A 19,824-nucleotide genomic window follows, 5' to 3' on the forward strand; every position below is an offset into this window, starting at 1 on the left:
AAAAGAAATCAAATTTCACGAATGACGTAAATACCATAACTGTAAATTATGAAAAAAATAGAATATAATTTACTGCGCTTTAATCCAATCTTCAAAAATCTGTGGCGCTTCACATCCACGAATAAATAAAGCCAATCAATGTATTATAAAAATAGTTAATCCTAGTTGTACCGTGATACTTTGATACCTTACCAGCTAGGCCATCTTTGAAAATTGATTGGATGCTCTCTCAAGACAGACTGAATAAAAATGGCCCGACTCAAAACGTTTTTGTTTTGCATTCCATGACAAGATATTTCTTTATCATTCCTCTAGCTTGTCCCATAAACAAAGATACTAAAATTTCCTGGACAAAAAGTGTTTCGCCTATCTACCGACCAAATAATTTTACCCTGGGTCGAGTGGTATTATTTTAAAGATGGCCGTATAAAAACTAATTACAATTTACAGGTTTATTTTATTTGCCTAAATTTTAATATCATAAATGAGAAAAGTTAATTAGAAAATCGATAGATGTATACACATGTACCTATAAATTTCTTGATAGAAAAAAATGCATGTTAACATGTACATTTATCATGACTTAAGGATATTTTTGACATAATTTTTAAAACTGTCATCTTCTTAAGTTTTATATATTTTTATTGTTAGTAGAGAAAGGATGGAAGAAGAACAATCAAGCAATGTGTTACAAAATACTTAAATAAACAGACAGCGACTATATTGTATGCAAATTTAACGTCCGAGGATATAATACCTTATGCATTCATGATGTTTTACCGAGCACGATTTTGTTTTTCAAATTTTGAAATCAATGTCACTCAGAATCATAATATGACGATAAAAAATGTTTATTCTAGTGTTTATGAAGACCTAAAATTGGTTTACCAAGTGGAGTGAATTCATAAACACTATGTTTTTTTTATCAGTCCAAGTTTACCTAACTTTTTCAAACTAGTATTTTTAAAAATCATTTTCGTACAAAAATCTTAGTTGTTGTTTAAATTTTGACCAAGGCATAACAAAACAACACACGCACAAACACAAAACAATATTACATTAAAAACAAAATATGTATCTTTCCATCTGAAAAAAAAGAAAAGGGATATGATACTTTCATATAAAATGAATGATAATAAATATCATCTATTCTAGGTATGCATTCATAGAAATTATACAGATGGAAAGATAAAATATGGTACACAGCTAGTTTTTGAAATGATTTCATAGTCCTTTATTTTGATTGCGAAAACTGTTTGTATATTTTTACACTAAAATCCTCTTTATCTGAAGGTTTTAAAATTCACGCATCGCCATGTCCTTTTTTCATGTAGAGGGCAGTTGTTTTTTTTAAGATGGTATTTTTTCAAGTCTCAAATACTGTTATAGGATCCTTTTTTCTTTCCCCGTCGAACTATAAATAGCACACCATCCTGCAACAAAAATACAATCAAATAATCCCCTTACCGCTTACTCCTTTATTTCAGTGTATTTTGTAAGATGAAAGAACAACGTATGGAGTAGATCTACTATAAAATAAAAATATGTTGCATATTGTTAAAGGCCAGTTTAGTCTCAATGCATATAACGGCATTTCAGGTATAAGTCTCATCTTTTTTGCCATTTTTAGTTATGTTTTTTTTGTGTATACCTAGTATACAGTTCTATTTGCATGATTGTTCTATAATATAAGATAGGGCAAATTTTATATATGCATTTCAATTTTTTTTATTATATGTACCTTTTGGGTTGTTTTTAATTTTTCCTTTGACAGGTGTAATATATATTTAATATCATACAATACTGCTGTATATTTATGTTATTTTACTTCATTGGCATTTGTAATAAATGCTCTTTTCAATTCAAAATATGTTGATATAATTTTTTGGGCAAAAAGAATAGATTCTAAGAGAATAATGAAGATAGGTATTTCAAGTAAAAATATACGAAGGTATAAATATTAATATGGGAAGTGGCGGGGATCGATGTTCTCGATGATACATGTATTTATCATAAGTGCGTTTATAAACATTGTGTGTGCTTTTCTATTTAAGAATACCCGATCCTCAGCCAGGAAGGATAACAAAAAGTAATATTTAATTTAAAAAGCATCAATATGAAGCTTGAAAATGAAATTTTTTCATGCAACAATTTTCATTTTTTTCATCTTTATATGATTCAAGGTTATTGGAAGTCTTAAAAGAGGTGTTATAAAAGTTGACATTTGTACCCTATGAAAGGAAAAAAAATAAAATTTTAGAGAAATAAGATGTTCTTGAATCAAGCCTTAAATACCAATGTTTATCAGCATGATATGAAATAAGAAGTGATTTGTGGTGTCTTGCAATGATAGCGAAAACCTTTTACACTATATATTATAGAATCCATGAAGAAAATAGAAGACACAGAATACCAAATAAGTAAAAAAAAAATCATGACAATTTTTCTGAAATCCTGGATACCTATTGTTTTTTAACCTTGGAATAACAAAATGCATTGCTGATATTCTTATTCGCTTTTACTGCAAAAATATTAAAGATTTGACAATTTTCCCTATGTAATAGGATTTAACTTTAATCCTAAACTTTAAACTGTGGATAAATTTACATAACTTTGTGGATTCAGAGATATTTTTATGAGTATTTTTGATTATTTAACTGCTAATTTTATAAACCTGAGGATCGGACTACCTTGAAATGTTGGCGATAAGTTTTGTTTGAAAATTTTATTATTGTTTTTATATATATATAAAAAAAATGACCATGTGTTTGATGTGATTTGATAATGAGCGGAAATTTTCTAATTGTTTTTATAAAAAATGTTCATGACTTTGAACTGTGACTGTAATTTGATAATACTAGTAACATTCTAAATCTTTGATGTGTGAGGAACCTTGCCTTAAAGGACTACTTGGAGTGCGCATGTTCTTTTGACACTGAAATTCTCTTGAAGGAAAACCAAAAATTCATGGCCAGAATGAACGAAAAGTAGCTGTAACAAAAAATAACATAATTTTTTATGTTAATAAAAGATTATCTAGGAACATACCTTAATAAGACCGGGAAGTCCAAACCAGAAACTAGAATTAAGTAAAGCATTTTTGCCACTATTCTTCCTTATAAAGATTTGGAATAACACTCCGCCAATTAGATAAACAAATAACAGGCCAAAAAATCTAAAAAAAAAATCAAATATGGAGTATACTGCAGCAAAATGGTTGTAAATTTACAATAGACTGTTTATATCATTATAAGATTTCAAAAGCTTTTGGTAAAAAAAAGTACTCAGATCCCATTTTTTATAATGTATACATAATATCAAGATTTCTGAAACGATACATTTACTAACATTATAATAAGTATGCTCCCTGCTGATATTCCACCACTGTCCTTCCGGGGACATGCGTATTTACTTTGAAAAGTTAACACCTAAAATTAATAGGATTGATTTGTTATATGTTGTTTTACATCCTGTTCGAAAGTTTTTCCACTCATATAGAGGCATCACCATATACCATCGAAGGGCTTCAAATAATAAAATGAAATAATAATTCAATTAATTACATAAAGTATTTTTTGGGGTATATTGTATGCTATGCTTTAAAAGATATATGATTATTCTGTCCTTTCTTTCAATGGATATTTCTAAGTTGCTATTGTTTGAATACCTTTCTAAAGATAATACATATAATCCCAAAGTATTACTCGTTTCTTCTTTTATTATTTCATGGTTTTTATAAATATACAGATTCTATAGTATCTAGGTTCTTTTGAAGCACCGTTTGAAAATGTCAACTCCTTTTTCTAGCGTGACAAATGCAGTATAATATTTTTGTAATACTCCCATAGGTTGCGGAGCCTGTCTACCCTGCAGGGGTGAAAACATCCGGGCCATCAGCACATTTTAGATATAACGTTGTTGTTCTTAAAATGAAAAAAGACGATGAAGTAGGCATATAGCACAGTGCTATTAAAATTACTTTTCATATTGACAGTACTTGTAGCTTTGTGAGGCAAAAAAAAAAAATATTGAAAGTTAGATAAAATATTATGAAAAGTAGAATAAGCGTAAATGACATATGAATGAAAAAATAAGTTTTTTAAATAGACCAATCTATATAATTTAAACTTTATATAAAATGACTTTTATGCTAAAGTAAAATTAATGTTATTAAGTTCTGGACATATAATTAGAAGATAGATAAACCCCAATTCTAAAGATCTTAAACATGTGTTCCTATATCTAATGTTTGGTAATTTTTGGTAGCATTGCAAGCAGTTAATTAATAATTGATTGGCTACGATTAATATTTTTCTAGCTTTTATAAAGAAAATAAGATCACGTGATCCTACCTAACGTCATTGCTTTTGAACACGGTATCTGCGCTGTACGTTATTGTGTATAGATCATTACCAGTATCATATCCGAACATCGCGCTCTCCTGTGTACCACAGTTATACTGTATACCTCCGTGAGTCTGGCATACCTACAATATTAAATATCATTGTGTAACATTACATTACTTTTGTATGGTAGTTGATGCTCTGATTAGAAAATCTAAGGGTTTTTTTTCTTTTAAAAGATGTTTATTTTTGTCACCCTTGCCAGTGAAAGGTTTCAAACTTAGATATTTTTTCGTCATTCATTTGACATTGAGTATTGAGCTTTGAGGGATTCTTTTAACTTTGCACCCAGCATTTGACCTCGGTTTAAATGGTTCCATCCATTAAACCGGGATTCTAAGCAGCGACCTATGGATCAACTCCCCAATTATTTCTTTTGTCGAGGAAAAACAACCACTCTAGACTAACCACACCGCCACACTTTTCCAAAATGAAGATATTATAACGAAAAGTCCAAACAGAGATATTGTATTTGAAAAAAAGTCCACAGAATACACATACATTTGGAAACAATATTCAGCTTTCACACAATTTGAACTGTTTAAAAGAAATATGACCCGGTTCTTAGTTTACACTTAATGAATACAGCATGTCTTACAAAGATACTTATAAATAAACACCTAGACTATCACATGTCCAGAGTCATACGCGCTTCATTTACAATATTTGTAAGGTCTGAAATTCTAAATTCGATATAATAGTTTCATTGCAAAGGTCGCAGACATTAGAAAATAATATTTTGTATAAAATCAATGATTTGCAGATCAATAAGACTTGATATAATCTTGAAATCTACATGAACCAGAGGCGTAGTCACAAACTTTAAAGGGTGGGGGGGGGGGGGGGGTGGGGGGGCTCAACTCCATTAACTCTTTATCAAGCAAAAAAAAAGGGGGGGGCATCAGACGGTTTTAATCAGGGGGGCACCAGCATATAGTACTAGTACCTAATTTTCTGTAGTATTCTATATATTGCATTCCTTATCTCATTGATAGCGCTGCTAATTTATACATACCCCTTCCTATGGCACACCAATTTCACAAAAATGAGATAAACCTAGTTTCACTATTGATAAACTAGGTTTATCGACTATCGACTATAGTTTACAAACTGTAAAGTATAGTTAACGATTCGTTAAGTATAGTTAACGATTCATTAAGTATAGTTTTCATTTGTAAAACTATTTTTAACGGCCATAAACTATAGTTTACGAATACTAATCTAAGTTTATCTGTCTGAATAAAGCGTTAACAATAGATTTTGTTGATGAACATAGATTCACGTTTGATGAAAATGAAAATAGCAGGAAGGTATGGCAAGCCAAATCCACAAAATTAAGCAAAACATAGTTTCACAGTCGATAAACTAGGTTTATCGGTTGTAAACTATAGTTAACGGACTGTAAACTATAGTTAACAACGTTAATCTATATTTTACATCTGTAAACCATAGTTAACGCGATATCTATGTATCTGTGTTTCACAACCATAAAGTATACTTAACATCGAAAACAATCATTTACAATTGCAAAACATAGATTATCTGATAAATACAGTTTCACGATTTGTAAACTATAGTTTACAAACCGTTAACTATAGTTAACGATCTGATAAATATAGTTTCACGATTTGTGAAACTATGATTCACAACTCTTAACTACAGTTTACGATTGTAAACTATAGTTTACAAACGTGTAACTTTTAAAATATGCTATATTTGAAGCCTTTTTCCGAAGGAAAAAAATGGAAAAATTGTATCACTGTCTCCTTTGAAATTAAATTATAAGGAATGAAGCTTATTTCAACTTATGTTATACGATATAAAAAAACTTGGGTCAGTTTACGCTTTTTTAATAAACCGCTTCGCGGTTTATAAAACGTAAACTGCCCCAAGTTATGTTATATCGTGTAACATAAGTTGAGATAAGCTTCATTCCTTAATTAGTATTGTGATGCTAGATATGTATATATAATTGAATAATTAGATAATCATTTAGATAGCATATCCTAGTTTTTATATCGCCAGCGAGTAGCTCTTTACAATCTATCTATACTTATAAATTAGCAAATTTTGAAAATAAACTCTGAAACGGCTGCACAAGAGTTCTTACTAAAGCCTGTAGGAATACACTAGGTATGAGGTGATGTCCGTAAACTATATTCAGATTTCACTCACATAGTAATTATCGTAAATTTAATTGAAAGTCTATTTTCATTTTCGATTTACAGTTTCGAAATAGCACTGAAGAGAGAAAAGTGGTGGTGGATCTAAGTAACTGACACCTTAAAAAAAAACTGACAAACAAGAAAGTGCTTATTCATTTCATAAAACGTCATTTATGAATTGATTTGAACGATATAAAAGAAAGAAGCTTTGGCCATTGATTAAAAAACAAAATGTGCATATTCCTTTCCGTTTATGTTCGATCTCGCTATTTGTTGAAAGTTCTAGAAAGTCAGGTGGTATCGAACCCGATGTCTAAAAGAAAATCGAGGCGATTGTTCATCATGAATGGTGTAAAGAAATTGGTAACACAATGAGTTAGTGAATATATCGTAGTAAGTTGTGCTAATGTTTTATAAATAAATGTCGATTAATGGCCATGGTTATTTGTTTAGACAGGTACAATTTGATTTCTAAATAATTTACTTAAATGCTTTAAAATATGTTCTTTGATGAATACTTTCAGTTGATTTTCTACATATAGTCTTTTATTTTTAAAACTTATTTATACCTATTAGGCCTGTTTGTACATTTGGGATGAAAACTAAGCCTTTTTAAAAAATATTTTATATGTAGTACATGATGTAAATATAGTATAACAAGAGAAAGTTGCTTATAACATATAAGAAGAAGAGGCCTTTAATGAAATTGATATTTGTACAGGTAAAAAAATTTCAAAATATTAGGAAATGTATTTCTTATAATTATCTATTTATGCTCCTAAACTAATTGCGGGACCATTATGTATTTTGTCATGCTATATTCCTGTGTAATAAACTGTCAATAGAATCTGAAAAATTAGTTTTTTTTAAATTGTGCTTTACAAAAATTTAATTTCCTCCGCGCTTGCGCGGGATTTCAGCTAGTTGATTCATAAAACGATCGCCTATCCACACGGGGGATTCGCTGCTGCAAAATCGCAATGTGTGGGGATTTTTAACCATCAGTGATAATGCATGTTTTAAACAGACGGAAATTTATTGAAGGAAACTCAAAAGTATATATTTTTTAGAGGAATCCATGCTTAACATTTCACTATTATTCTTTCCTGTGGCAACACAACATTGGTTTCATTGTAATTAACATCTTTACAGTGTTAGAAGGTATGTATCGTATGCGAAGTTTACTACTTACATGTTATTTGTACATTTTTTAAAACATCTATGTATACAAGATACATTAATTGGAATAAGCTCTGAAAATTGTTTGATAAAAGGATGTTAACCGATTAACTGCAAAAACGCTTAATAAGGTACCATTAATATATTAATCGGATTTAGTATCATATTTATGTAAAGGATGGAAAATACTTAAATAACCTTTAAGTTAAAACAAACTTGCGTGTTATTATATGCAAAAAAAAAAAAAAATAAATAAAGTGTTTGCATTAAATATATATTTTGAGCCCAGGCTACAAGATACTTATTTTTCTATTTTAAGTAACTAGCAAATAAAAAGAGCATGTTACAAGTTCAATGTAAATCCTTATCATGTGCATTCAAATATAATTTATTATAAACAACATTAAAATACATAAAAAATGCGACACGACTATTACATTGAAGCTGTTGATGTAATCGCAGATAACAATTGTTGAATTCGTAACATGGCTCACTTAAACAACCCACTCGATCTCTTACTTGTGAAAAAAATTGTAAGCAATTAAAAATAAAAAGTTTCATTTCCTCATTGGCACTTTTGATTCTTCATTGAAATTAGAATATCGAATATACCAAGTTTGGAGAAGATTTTTAAATTTCCATACCAAACCCTCTCACTTTTTCGTAGGCTACTGTCTGGAGCTGTTTGCTCTTTTTTGAAATACCATAAACATGAAAATGAAGATTTCTGTGGTAATTAATACACATTTTCTTCCTCAAATTTTGTAGATTTAACAACACTATGAACAATATAACCCAGATATACTCCAATGCTTCTTCAGTTAGATTTGAAAGCTTTGAAGAGATCAACAGGTCAATAGCCGTACAACGCCTTCCAACTGTTATCTTTTTAATTATTTTGATTATCATTGGAACCGTTGGAAATACATTTGTGCTTGTCATATATTCTCTGAAGTACCCACCCTCGACATTCCGACTGTACATCCTGACATCAGCTGTGCTAGACTTGCTATCCTGCTTAATTCCAATGCCACTAGAAGTCTTCGACAATGTATACCCGGTGATGTTTTACAACGAACCAATCTGTAAACATGGCCGTTTTTTAGGCAGTGTCCTTAAGATTGTATCTGCATTTGTCCTTGTTGCAATAGCTGCGGGTAGATATAAAAGGATTTGTCACCCATTCTCCAAGGCCACCAGCTTGCTGAAGGCTCGTCTCTACTGTGCATCAGCCATAGGTCTAGCTATTGCGTTTTCGTGGCCAAATGCAATCCTTCAAGGAATTAAACGAGTGCATCTTCCAGGTAATATTACAGGTTTTGATTGCACTTTTGATGACGCAACCATAAACACAAAATATCCTTTCATTTATTCTACGATACTCTTTGTTGTGTATATCACGGTGTTTTTGCTTCTAACTTCATTATATTCTCTTGTAATTGTCTCTCTTCGAAAACAAGCGAAAAAACAAAGAAGTGAATATCTTGGTGAGAGACTCGATAAAACACACCCAAGAATTACGAAGCTTATGATTGCAATCACGGCGGCATTTATATTGTGTTATTTACCAGACTGCGTCATGGATGCTGTGTCTACTTTCAAGGGAGGAACTATTTTCCCGCCAAGTCGCTTTGTTTTGGGAACACTTCCACTTTTAGCCAGAGCATTTTTCATCAACAATGTCATCAACCCCTTCATATATTTGATCGGGCAATCGAAATTTCGATATATCGTAAAGCAGTCATTAAGATGGATTTTCTGTGCCATCTGTTGCCGCACTCCAAATCAAGTGAAGAGCTTTGCCATGGAAGAGTAAATGTAGTAACGAAAGTAAAATCTAACGACAACTTAATGTCGATATAAATGTATATTTGAGACCATTCTGTTGCTTTAATTCATTTCTTATGAAGGAGGATGTTAAGTGCGATGGTGCAAATATATTACTTTATTACCTCTTCACGGATTATAAATGATTTACTTGCCTTTATACTTATACGACTAGACATTAACTTAATTCTGCACAGAGGTGTTGGGCAAAAGGTCAATCAGTTGAAAATATTGCGTATTCAAGTAGATACATGGATTTTTATCAGATGAATGATGCTATGTTCTTCAGTTATACAAATACACGTAATATTTGTTCAGATTCAATGTCATTTGTCAGGCTATTGTTCTAAATCATATGTATACTGATTTGTTATAATAAAAGGATGCTAGAGTTCCTCATTGAGACAACATTTATGAAGTCTTTGGAGACTAGGTCTTCTAACAAACTTTTAGACTTACTAAATGTACGAGGGGTGATCAAAAAAATCGCGAACTACATATTTACAAAACCGCAATTCAGATCAAAATGAAATTAGGCACACATAGAGTAATATACATGTACTATAAATAGCATATGTAAAGGAACGTTTTGTCCCGTGTTTGTGACGTCACAATGACATCATCAGGTAGACCACTTGTGACAAAAAAAGGTTGACTCAGACATATTCGAGAAACGAACGGCTGTAAAGTTGAATGTATATCTTAGAAATTCCTTTGTAGAAGTTTATTATAATTTGTACACGGTTTATGAAGACAAAAGACTTGCCATAACTTATGTCATTAATTGGATTGATTGTTTAAGTGAAGGAAAGGTGATGTAAATAAATGTGATGTTTGTTCTGTTGCCCAGTTAAAGCAAACTGGGAGAGAGACGTGTCCTTGGTTAAGCAATTTGGTTTGAAAGATCGCCAACATACAGTTAGAAAAATGAATGAATATATCTTTGTTATATTTACAGTACTTTCTTTCGTTTGTAAGGAATTTATTGTACAGAGAGGAGCGGCAGTCGAGTCGCGCAGCGACGAGACAGCCACGCGTCTCTGTATAATAAATTCCCTACAAACGAAAGAAAGTGTCTGTAAATGTCTTGTGTCATAGTCATTTGCATAGCCACTCCCTCGACATCAAACTGCACGCGACATTACGTCACAGGCCTAGGTCCATCGTAGACGGTTCAAACAAATCAGAAAGTACGAAGGAAACGCTTGCATTGGAAAGTCAAGCGATGTTAAAAGAGTGTGCAATTGTATTTGATGGATTCATTTAAGCAGTATGAATACTTCAAAAAACTACAAGGTACTGGAAACCTGGATCCGTCCGCAAAATGATCCGCTTCATTACTGTTACTACGGATATGGTTGCATACATGTCCGGAAATCCGAATGGAGTACGGTAGCCACAGGTGTCAAAATTATGGAATGCATTGTGAAAAAGTCCGAATGCATACTTATATATTATACGAACACGTATCAGTGTGCATGTAACTCAAGGAACCCAGGAAACAGGTACTTTTAAGAAAATCATCGAACTTCGCGTGTTTTCAATATTGTCGGATTTAAATTATCTTGTTTTCATTTGAATATCGTGTTTTTTAAATGAGTGAAATTCTCTGTATTGTTTTTTTATTTTTTGTTTAAAGCAGTTAACTAATGAGTTTACATGTATTTCTCTTGAAAATGGTTTTCACGTAATTCAGGGATGGAGTCGATTACATTAAAAAGTAATAAATCAAATTACAATTTCTTTGACTTTCTCTTCAATTAAATTACAGGCTCTATAAATCATGTAATTAATTGCTTTATAATTACTTTACAAAAACTAATTAATTAATAACAGTCAAATACAATTACTTTTTTGTTGAATTAACCCATCCCTGTCACGTATGCACTTATAGAGTGAAGGTGGGGTGGGGGGGGGGGGTTAGATTCTGTGAGATTTCTCATGTTTCCTCTAGATATTGTGTATAAGCTTACAGAAATTGAAAAAGAAATATTTAAAAACCATCGAATTCTGTCGGAAGTTATTGTACGTTAAATTGGAAGTCATCTATTAGAGGTAACATTTGCGTATAAATTGCAATTTATTCGAAGGGAGATGGTGTCACAACTGACCTCAAGTTGTGATGGATTCTTTCAATTAGAATTTACAAACCAAAATAAATAATATTTTGGAAGACCTCCTGTATATCAAGAAACAACAAGATTTATAAAAATTAACAATAAATTTATCTACATATGTACAATGAACAAAACACGGCTGAAAGTTCAATCATAGTTGTCACGCGAGTCTCACACCACGTTCCAACGTCATCCACGGTCCACCATATTGTCCACCATAGTGTCCCGTCCGGTCCACCATATCCTAAGTAGCCTCACCACGTAAACAAAACCCTCCAGTCCAAATAAAGCTTAATATACAATTTCTGGTCCCTGAGCTGTGGCATTTTACACATAAAAATCATACTGTCGGCCCCAGGTCTTGCTCTCAACGCTGCTACAAACATCCCTGAATCCCAAGATCACACAGCAGGGGAAACAGCTAAAACACACCCAAGTTCACACAGCATGGGTTACATAAAAGACACACCCAAGATCACTAAGCATGGGTAAAGTATAACTCACGACGTCCAGACCTCATCTGACAAACACTAGCCAACACCCAGCAGTATAAATAACTGACCAAACTACTCAAACGGGTTCGACGAGTATACGTTGATAAAAATAGCAACAAGTACAACTCAGTGACCAATAGTGCGTAAATGAAATAATCGATAACTCCTAATGCCCAAATAAAGACAACTCTTACCAATACCTGTACAATAAGCTAATTTAAAACATTGACACAATGCCACTTGTGACAATACCTCCCTTCTTGAGAAACAAAATGCAATTTTGTGACAAAAATCGAAAACTATGTACACAACAAAGTCTTTATGAACACAATCTTACTCAGGAACAACACGACTGAGAAAATCAGCTCCAATATTATCTACACCTCTAATAACTTCAGTTCTAAAGTTGAACGCTTGTAGAAAAAGAGACCATCTCATCAATCTGCTGTTTGAAGCTTTAGTCTTTTGTAAATGCAGTAGTGGTCTATGATCTGTCTCCACAACAAACGCTCTTCCATACATGTAAGACTGAAATTTCTGTATAGCCCATACGACTGCAAGACACTCATTCTCCACAACCGAATAACGTTGTTCTCTGTCTAGCGGCTTACGTACGCAACAGGAAATGTACGTCCATCATGCTTCTGCATCAACACTGCACCAACTCCATGATTAAATGCATCAGTTCTTAAGATGAATGGCTTCGTCAAATCTGGTAATCTGATAATTGGACTGTAGAGCAACATAGATTTTAAACTCTTAAATGAATTATCGTGTTCTTGTTTCCAGTCAAATATGTTTGGAACACCTTTCTTGGTTAAGTCAGTTAAAGGAGCAGCAATAGTGGAAAAGTTTGGCACAAATTTTCAGTAATAGCCAATCAAACCAAGGAAAGATCTAACCTGCTTCTTTGTCTCTGGCCTTGGCGCTTCTTGGATAGCTCTCAACTTCTTGTTGGTTGGCTGTAAGGTTCCTCCTCCAATAACATGACCCAAGTACTCTAGTCTCGTCTGCGCTATCTCACATTTGGAGGGTTTTGCTGTTAATTGCGCTCTCTGTAGTCTCTCCAGCATTTTTCTTAGTTCAGTAACATGTTCTTCAAAAGTTTCTGTATGAATGAGAATGTCATCAACAAAACTATCAGTATGCTCTAAACCTTTGAGAATTTTCCTCATTAGCCTATTAAAAGTAGCTGGACTATTTTTCATACCGAAGGGCATTACTTTAAATCTGTACAAACCATCTGGTGTTAAAAATGATGTTAAGTCTCTGTCTTCTTCTCTCATTGGAATCTGCCAATATCCCTTACATAAGTCAAGTTTAGAAAAGTAACGACTGTTACTAATTTTAGTCATGATTTCATCTGGATCTGGCATTGGTTCTGGATCAAAAATCGTTACCTTGTTCAAGTTACGAAAATCCACACATATTCTCTGGCTACCATCGGACTTCTTTGCCACGACAATCGAACTAGCATACGGTGATTCTGATGGTTCGATGATATCCATGTCAATCATATGCTGTATTTCTTCTCGGACTGCACTTCTGACTGCATAAGGTTCTGATATTGTCTGTTTCTGATCGGTTCTTTGGTAGTGAGATGAACTTCATGCTGGATAACATTTGTTCTACCAGGTAGATCTGTTAAAACTTCCTGAAATTCATGTAAAACATCATTTATGTTATCAAGCTGATCTGATGACAGTGAATGATTTACCTTAACATCTGTGAATGATTCTGTTGCCTTCATTGGAAGAAGATGTAACAAATGTTCATTACTTAAGTCCTCTGTTTCTTCCGATTCCAAAACGACACAAGATGCTAAAGTTGTTGGCGAGTCTGTATTCCTTTCCTCTCGAACATTGTATTTCTTCAACAAATTTGCATGAAACAAACGAATATGTCCATTCTTATCTATCTGGTAATCAGTTTGTCCTTTTCTATCAACTACTTTGAAAGGTCCTTTCCACTGCATTAAAAGTTTGTTATGGTCTGTTGGAAGCAAAAGAAGAACGAAATCACCAACCTTGAAAGATCTCGGCTTTGTCCTTTTATCATAATGTTTCTTGTGATGTTCTTTAGATTTCTGCAGTTGTTTCTGAGCCAGCTCACACGTTCTTGCCAATCGCTCCTTCAGGTCAAGCACATACTGGTAAGTAGTTTTCACTTCCGGGTCCTTCTCCTCCTTTGTCCACAGTTCCTTCAAAACTGCCATAGGTCCCCTCTTTCATGATGTTGGAGGTAAATTGCGTACCCATGTCTGACAGAACTTCTTTTGGAATGCCAACTCTGCTGAATACTTCTACCAATGCTTCTGCCACCGTCTCTGTATCGATGTTCTTCAATGCAACCGCCTCTGGATACCTAGTACTGTAATCTACAACAGTCAAAATATATCTATTGCCTTTGTCAGTAATTGGAGAAAGCGGACCTACCAAATCTACGGCTACCCGTTCAAATGGTGTATCAATAAGTGGCATTTTCTCCAACGGAACCTTCGTCACTTTGCCTTTAGGAAACGTTCCTTGGCATATGTCACATGATTGGCAATATCTCGTCACATCACCCTGGATTCCAGGCCAATAGAAATTTGACATGATGCGGTCTAGAGTCTTCTTTGTACCAAGATGTCCGCCTATGATACTGTCGTGCGCAATCTTCATAACTTTCTGTCGCAAAGGTTCTGGAACAACAGGTTGTTTATACAGTTTTTCATCACTAACCTTTCTTGAATGATAATGTCTGTACAACAGTCCTCTTTCAACACTAAACCATGTCTCTATATTTTCACCTATGTTCTTCTTTCTTTCTGCCTGTCACTGCATGCTCACGATACACTTTCAAGGAAGAATCGTCCATCTGAAGTTGCTTCATCTGATCAATTGTCATATCAGTATCCACTAAATCTGTAACTTTTAGCTTTTTCATACCTTTGTCTTCTTTTTTCTTTTGATTCCTTGTCTGTACTGCTTGAAGAACTTGACTACACTCTTCTCTTACGTCCTTTCTACACCACTGTGGATCAGGATCCGTTTGATTTCTAGCACCATCGATGTTACCTATAATAAGATCGTAAACAGGTTCTTTCATACATAAAGCATTGATATTACCTGTGAAATAGGGAGTGTCGACATAGATGGAAGCCTCCTCAACTGTACGAACTGTGCCGTCTAATAACGCCTCCAATAACAGGTAATACGTGTCCACATGCACGTTTTACAAGTCCGTCTGTTACACAACACTGCAACAGTTTCTATTGAGGGATGCATGCTGATCTTATGTGAGACTGATTTTGATGCGATATGGCGTTGTCCATCCTGACTTCAGCAGAATTCTGTAAGTTGGAACTAGAATTGTCATTAGATTAGATTAGATGCAATTCAACTCACAGTTATGTTGACTCTGTAACATTGCAGCCTTTTGGGTATTGTTCGAAGTAGGTACTGCACGAGGAATTTTCTGCTTGGAGAAACAGTTTCTTGCCAAATGTCCACTTTTCCCACAGATGTAACATTTTCTTTCACCTTTTTGCTGTAGTGATCCTTGGTACATCTGTTGCTTTTGAATGGATCCACTGCTGTTACTCTGAACGCTAGAAGTGCTTGATGGTTGCTTCTGAAAAACTTGAAAGTCTTTAGTGAATGAAGTATAACCATGAGCTTCAATAAATTTGTCTGCGAGATTTGACATTTCTTCTACACTTTTCGGATGTCTTTATTTAAGATACATTCCCAACTGCTTACTACAACTGTTTGAAAACTGTTCTCTTAAACACAAAAAGACCGTCATACGTTTTAGGACTATCTGCTAAAGACAACCATTTCTCTACATAATTGTTCAGCCTAGCAAAGAATTGTGAAGGATTCTCACCCTGTTCTGGTCTGCTGGAACGGAACTTGACACGAAACCCCTCTTCCGTCAACTGAAAACGCCTTAACAACGATTGCTTCAAGGAACCATAGTTCAAAGCCTCTGAAACTGGAAGTCTAGAATAAACCTCAAGAGCTTTACCTTTCAGGAGAGCACTAAGATTAATCGCCCATGAAGACTGTTCCCACTTAGCACACGAAGCAAACCTTTCGAATCTCTGTAAATATGAAACAATACAATCTTTAGATTCATCAAACGGAGGTAACTTTGGTAACTTAGCAAGCGATTGAGAAGCAAGACCTAATGGACCTACAGCTAATTCTCCAGCTTTTAATTTTTGTAATTCAGTTTCTTTATTAAGTATTTCTAATTCAATTTCGCTCTCAATCTTTCTCGCTTCTCTCTCTGCTGCCCTTTCCGCCCTTTCAAAATATTCTCTCTCTTTTCTGTCAACAAACTCTTGTAACTCAGTTCCTTGCAAACCTAACTTTTCTCCTAATTGTAAATACTCCATGGTTACAATACGCAACGCAACAACAAACAACAAATGTGAAAATAAGAAAAAGACAAAATGCATATGAAAAAAAAAATATTTTGTACAAAACCTGCGGAAAAAAAATTCAAACAAAAGAAATCTTTTTCAACTAAAGTCTTTTCTACAAAACGTGAAAATAATGCAGGTATACTTGGTAACAGGAAGTCTATCCCACCGCTGCCACCAAAAATGTCACAACTGACCTCAAGTTGTGATGGATTCTTTCAATTAGAATTTACAAACCAAAATAAATAATATTTTGGAAGACCTCCTGTATATCAAGAAACAACAAGATTTATAAAAATTAACAATAAATTTATCTACATATGTACAATGAACAAAACACGGCTGAAAGTTCAATCATAGTTGTCATGCGAGTCTCACACCACGTTCCAACGTCATCCACGGTCCACCATATTGTCCACCATAGTGTCCCGTCCGGTCCACCATATCCTAAGTAGCCTCACCACGTAAACAAAACCCTCCAGTCCAAATAAAGCTTAATATACAATTTCTGGTCACTGATCTGTGGCATTTTACACATAAAAATCATACTGTCGGCCCCAGGTCTTGCTCTCAACGTCGCTACAAACATCCCTGAATCCCAAGATCACACAGCAGGGGAAACAGCTAAAACACACCCAAGTTCACACAGCATGGGTTACATAAAAGACACACCCAAGATCACTAAGCATGGGTAAAGTATAACTCACGGCGTCCAGACCTCATCTGACTAACATTAGCCAACACCCAGCAGTATAAATAACTGACCAAACTACTCAAACGGGTTCGACGAGTATACGTTGATAAAAATAGCAACAAGTACAACTCAGTGACCAATAGTGCGTAAATGAAATAATCGATAACTCCTAATGCCCAAATAAAGACAACTCTTACCAATACCTGTACAATAAGCTAATTTAAAACATTGACACAATGCCACTTGTGACAGGTGGTAATCGAGTTTTCCGATGAAACTTAGAGTTCAAATGTGGCGATACAATTGCTGGAAAATGTATATTTTGAAATAAAGAAGAAAAGTCACATTGGTCCAACTTGCGTCTCGAAGGTCACCATGCTTATTCTGCAAAAGATATCATTATCCACCCAAACTATGGCAAAGATTAGGTCATTTCTGACAAAAAGACTGTTTTTGTTGCAAAAAATAACTTTCAAGGTAAGAAATTGATCGGTGATGAGTCCAATTTTTTTTAAGCTTCTGTGACAGAACGCTAAAGAAAATGTCACGTGATCGCCTATAACACATGATCCGCGCAAAGGCAGAATGGTTGCAGATGCGCATTAAAATAGAAGAGGACTTCTTTCAAACATTTTTAACACTGAAACCCCATATCATTTCTTTTACGGAAGTTATTCAATTAGTTCGCGAACTTTTTGATCACCCCTCGTACTAATTGTGCTCAATCAATAGCCAACTTTTGTTTTTCCTTATTTATGTAAAGCAATTTTTTGAAGAATAAAAACAAAACATTTACACGAAGAAAACACTTTGGTCTTCAACTCGACATCGACAACGTGTTATTCATTAACAATATTTATTTTTCATTTATATGCCTATTTGATACATCTTGCTGAAAATAAAATAATCCTGGAGTCTAAACACAACTGTTTCATATTTGCAAGTTTAAATGACTACAGGGAATAAAATTCAATAAAAAACTATAGTCTATGACAAACGAAATGACTTCAGCTTTCCCAAACCTATTTTCCTTATTTTATATATAGTAATAAGTATATTAATGCTGACTATAACCTGCATGTAGTGTTTATGTTTCCCATCTTATTCTTTAGGCCAAGTCAGGCTAGCGGCAGATAAGTTGACGTTACAGGTATTTTAACGTCTCCATATCAGTAAATACTCTGGAGAGGGACGTTAAACAGTATACAATCAATCAATTTAACAAAATCTTCTAACGTAAGAATTTCAATGATTTTATGGCTATTTTAAAAATGTAGATAGCATTTAGAAACGAACATTAGTTCTTTTATTGGCTAACGTGTTTAAGATTAAATGAAAGAAATTTTTTATAAAACATTTTACTATGGAATATCCTGTCTTCTGATCAATACCTAGGGTATAAAGCAGCTGGAAAAAGGACCCACGTTTTTTTTTGCCATGTTCACAGAATGGAATTCAATATAATTTTTTTTCAGATCGATCATCATTTATAACTTTAACAATACTTTTACTTTTGAGCGAAGCAAACATGGACCTCCAAAACATCAGAGGTGGGATCAGGTGACATGGAAGAGTGAGCATCCCCTGCCGACTTTTTAGATTTGTCATTTTTTATGTTCTCAAAATCGTACATGCCCATTTTACTTTTGAATGTTTAATGGAAATTTTACTGTTATTTTTACATGTATACAATTTGCAATTTTTTAAGATCATTCTCATTAAAATTAAGAAATTATCAGCTTCATAAATTAAAAAAAAAACGGTTAAAAGGTTAAGTTACATAGTATAAAATTACAGTAATTACTAAAGTGAACAATATGTAACTATAGTAATGTTTTTTGTTAGGAATGATTTGTGTTTTTTCCTTTTCAATTGTCCACAATATTTATGAGATTGATAAGTTTTTTGTTAATTTCACTTTCTAAATGCCAATCTTCCTATGGATTCCAAAGCAAATTTTTCATCAAATATACTTCATAGTATTCCTGTGATAGTCACATTAAATTGTGTTTGTGCAAGATCTAGAAGCTTCCTAACAGAATCCAGAACTGATTGAGGGAATTTAGTCACGGTGAAAATGAAAGATGAAGAATGCGTATCATCACTTCGCTAAACATGTATATTTTATTGTTATTTTTACCACTCGTTTTCCCAAAATGAAAGTCTTTCAAGCAGAGGATTTTTGGAGGATAGAGAACTTTAGGGTATATTTACTGTATTTATTATAGTTATCCTGTACTTAAAAATTCATTAACTCAATAATTGCTTTATCAATAAATATAACTGATAATGCATCGCTATAATCAATAATAGCATATTAATATTTCATAAGTTTTCTATCTAGGGTGTGCAGTCTCTGTAATCAAAGTGAAGAGAGTGTTAAATTTTTAGCCAATTAATTAAGGTTTACTTTTTAGTCCAACTCTTTTATGTTTCTGTTTGTTATTTAAGTCTTTTTACCTAGCTGACATCAGCATAAGCAAAGAGATAAAAAATCCAGATTCATAATAGTCTTTTTTAAATAATCAGTTAAT

General features: G+C 33.4%; 2 protein-coding genes across 3 annotated transcripts in view; one reads left to right on the top strand and one right to left on the bottom strand.

The window, feature by feature from the left end:
* Positions 1-1,344: 1,344 nt before the first annotated feature.
* The window catches only part of LOC134243837 (uncharacterized), a 42,871-nt gene continuing 24,391 nt past the window's right edge, over positions 1,345-19,824 (bottom strand). Inside the window, exons 5-7 of one of the 2 annotated variants that reach the window (XM_062726067.1) lie at positions 3,349-3,428; positions 3,049-3,175; positions 1,352-1,433 (exon numbers count right to left, since the gene is read on the bottom strand). In XM_062726067.1, coding sequence (XP_062582051.1) covers positions 1,374-1,433; positions 3,049-3,175; positions 3,349-3,428 — 267 coding nt within the window. In that variant the 3' untranslated portion in view covers positions 1,352-1,373. Of the gene's footprint in view, positions 1,434-3,048; positions 3,176-3,348; positions 3,429-19,824 lie in introns of both variants that reach the window. The other variant, XM_062726066.1, reaches the window with a different exon arrangement.
* LOC134243835 (C3a anaphylatoxin chemotactic receptor-like) lies at positions 8,529-10,049 on the top strand. Its single transcript, XM_062726062.1, has one exon. The coding sequence runs from the start codon at positions 8,529-8,531 to the stop codon at positions 9,561-9,563; it is 1,035 nt and encodes a 344-aa protein (XP_062582046.1). The 3' UTR covers positions 9,564-10,049.

This window comes from Saccostrea cucullata, unplaced genomic scaffold (genome assembly GCF_032062105.1).
Source record: "Saccostrea cucullata isolate Sc308-1 unplaced genomic scaffold, CSIRO_AGI_Scuc_v1 ctg2407, whole genome shotgun sequence".
NCBI lineage: Eukaryota > Metazoa > Mollusca > Bivalvia > Ostreida > Ostreidae > Saccostrea > Saccostrea cuccullata.

Coding starts and splice junctions, on each gene's coding strand:
- LOC134243835 (XM_062726062.1), top strand. CDS start 8,529: ATGAACAATATAACCCAGATATACTCCAATGCTTCTTCAGTTAGATTT.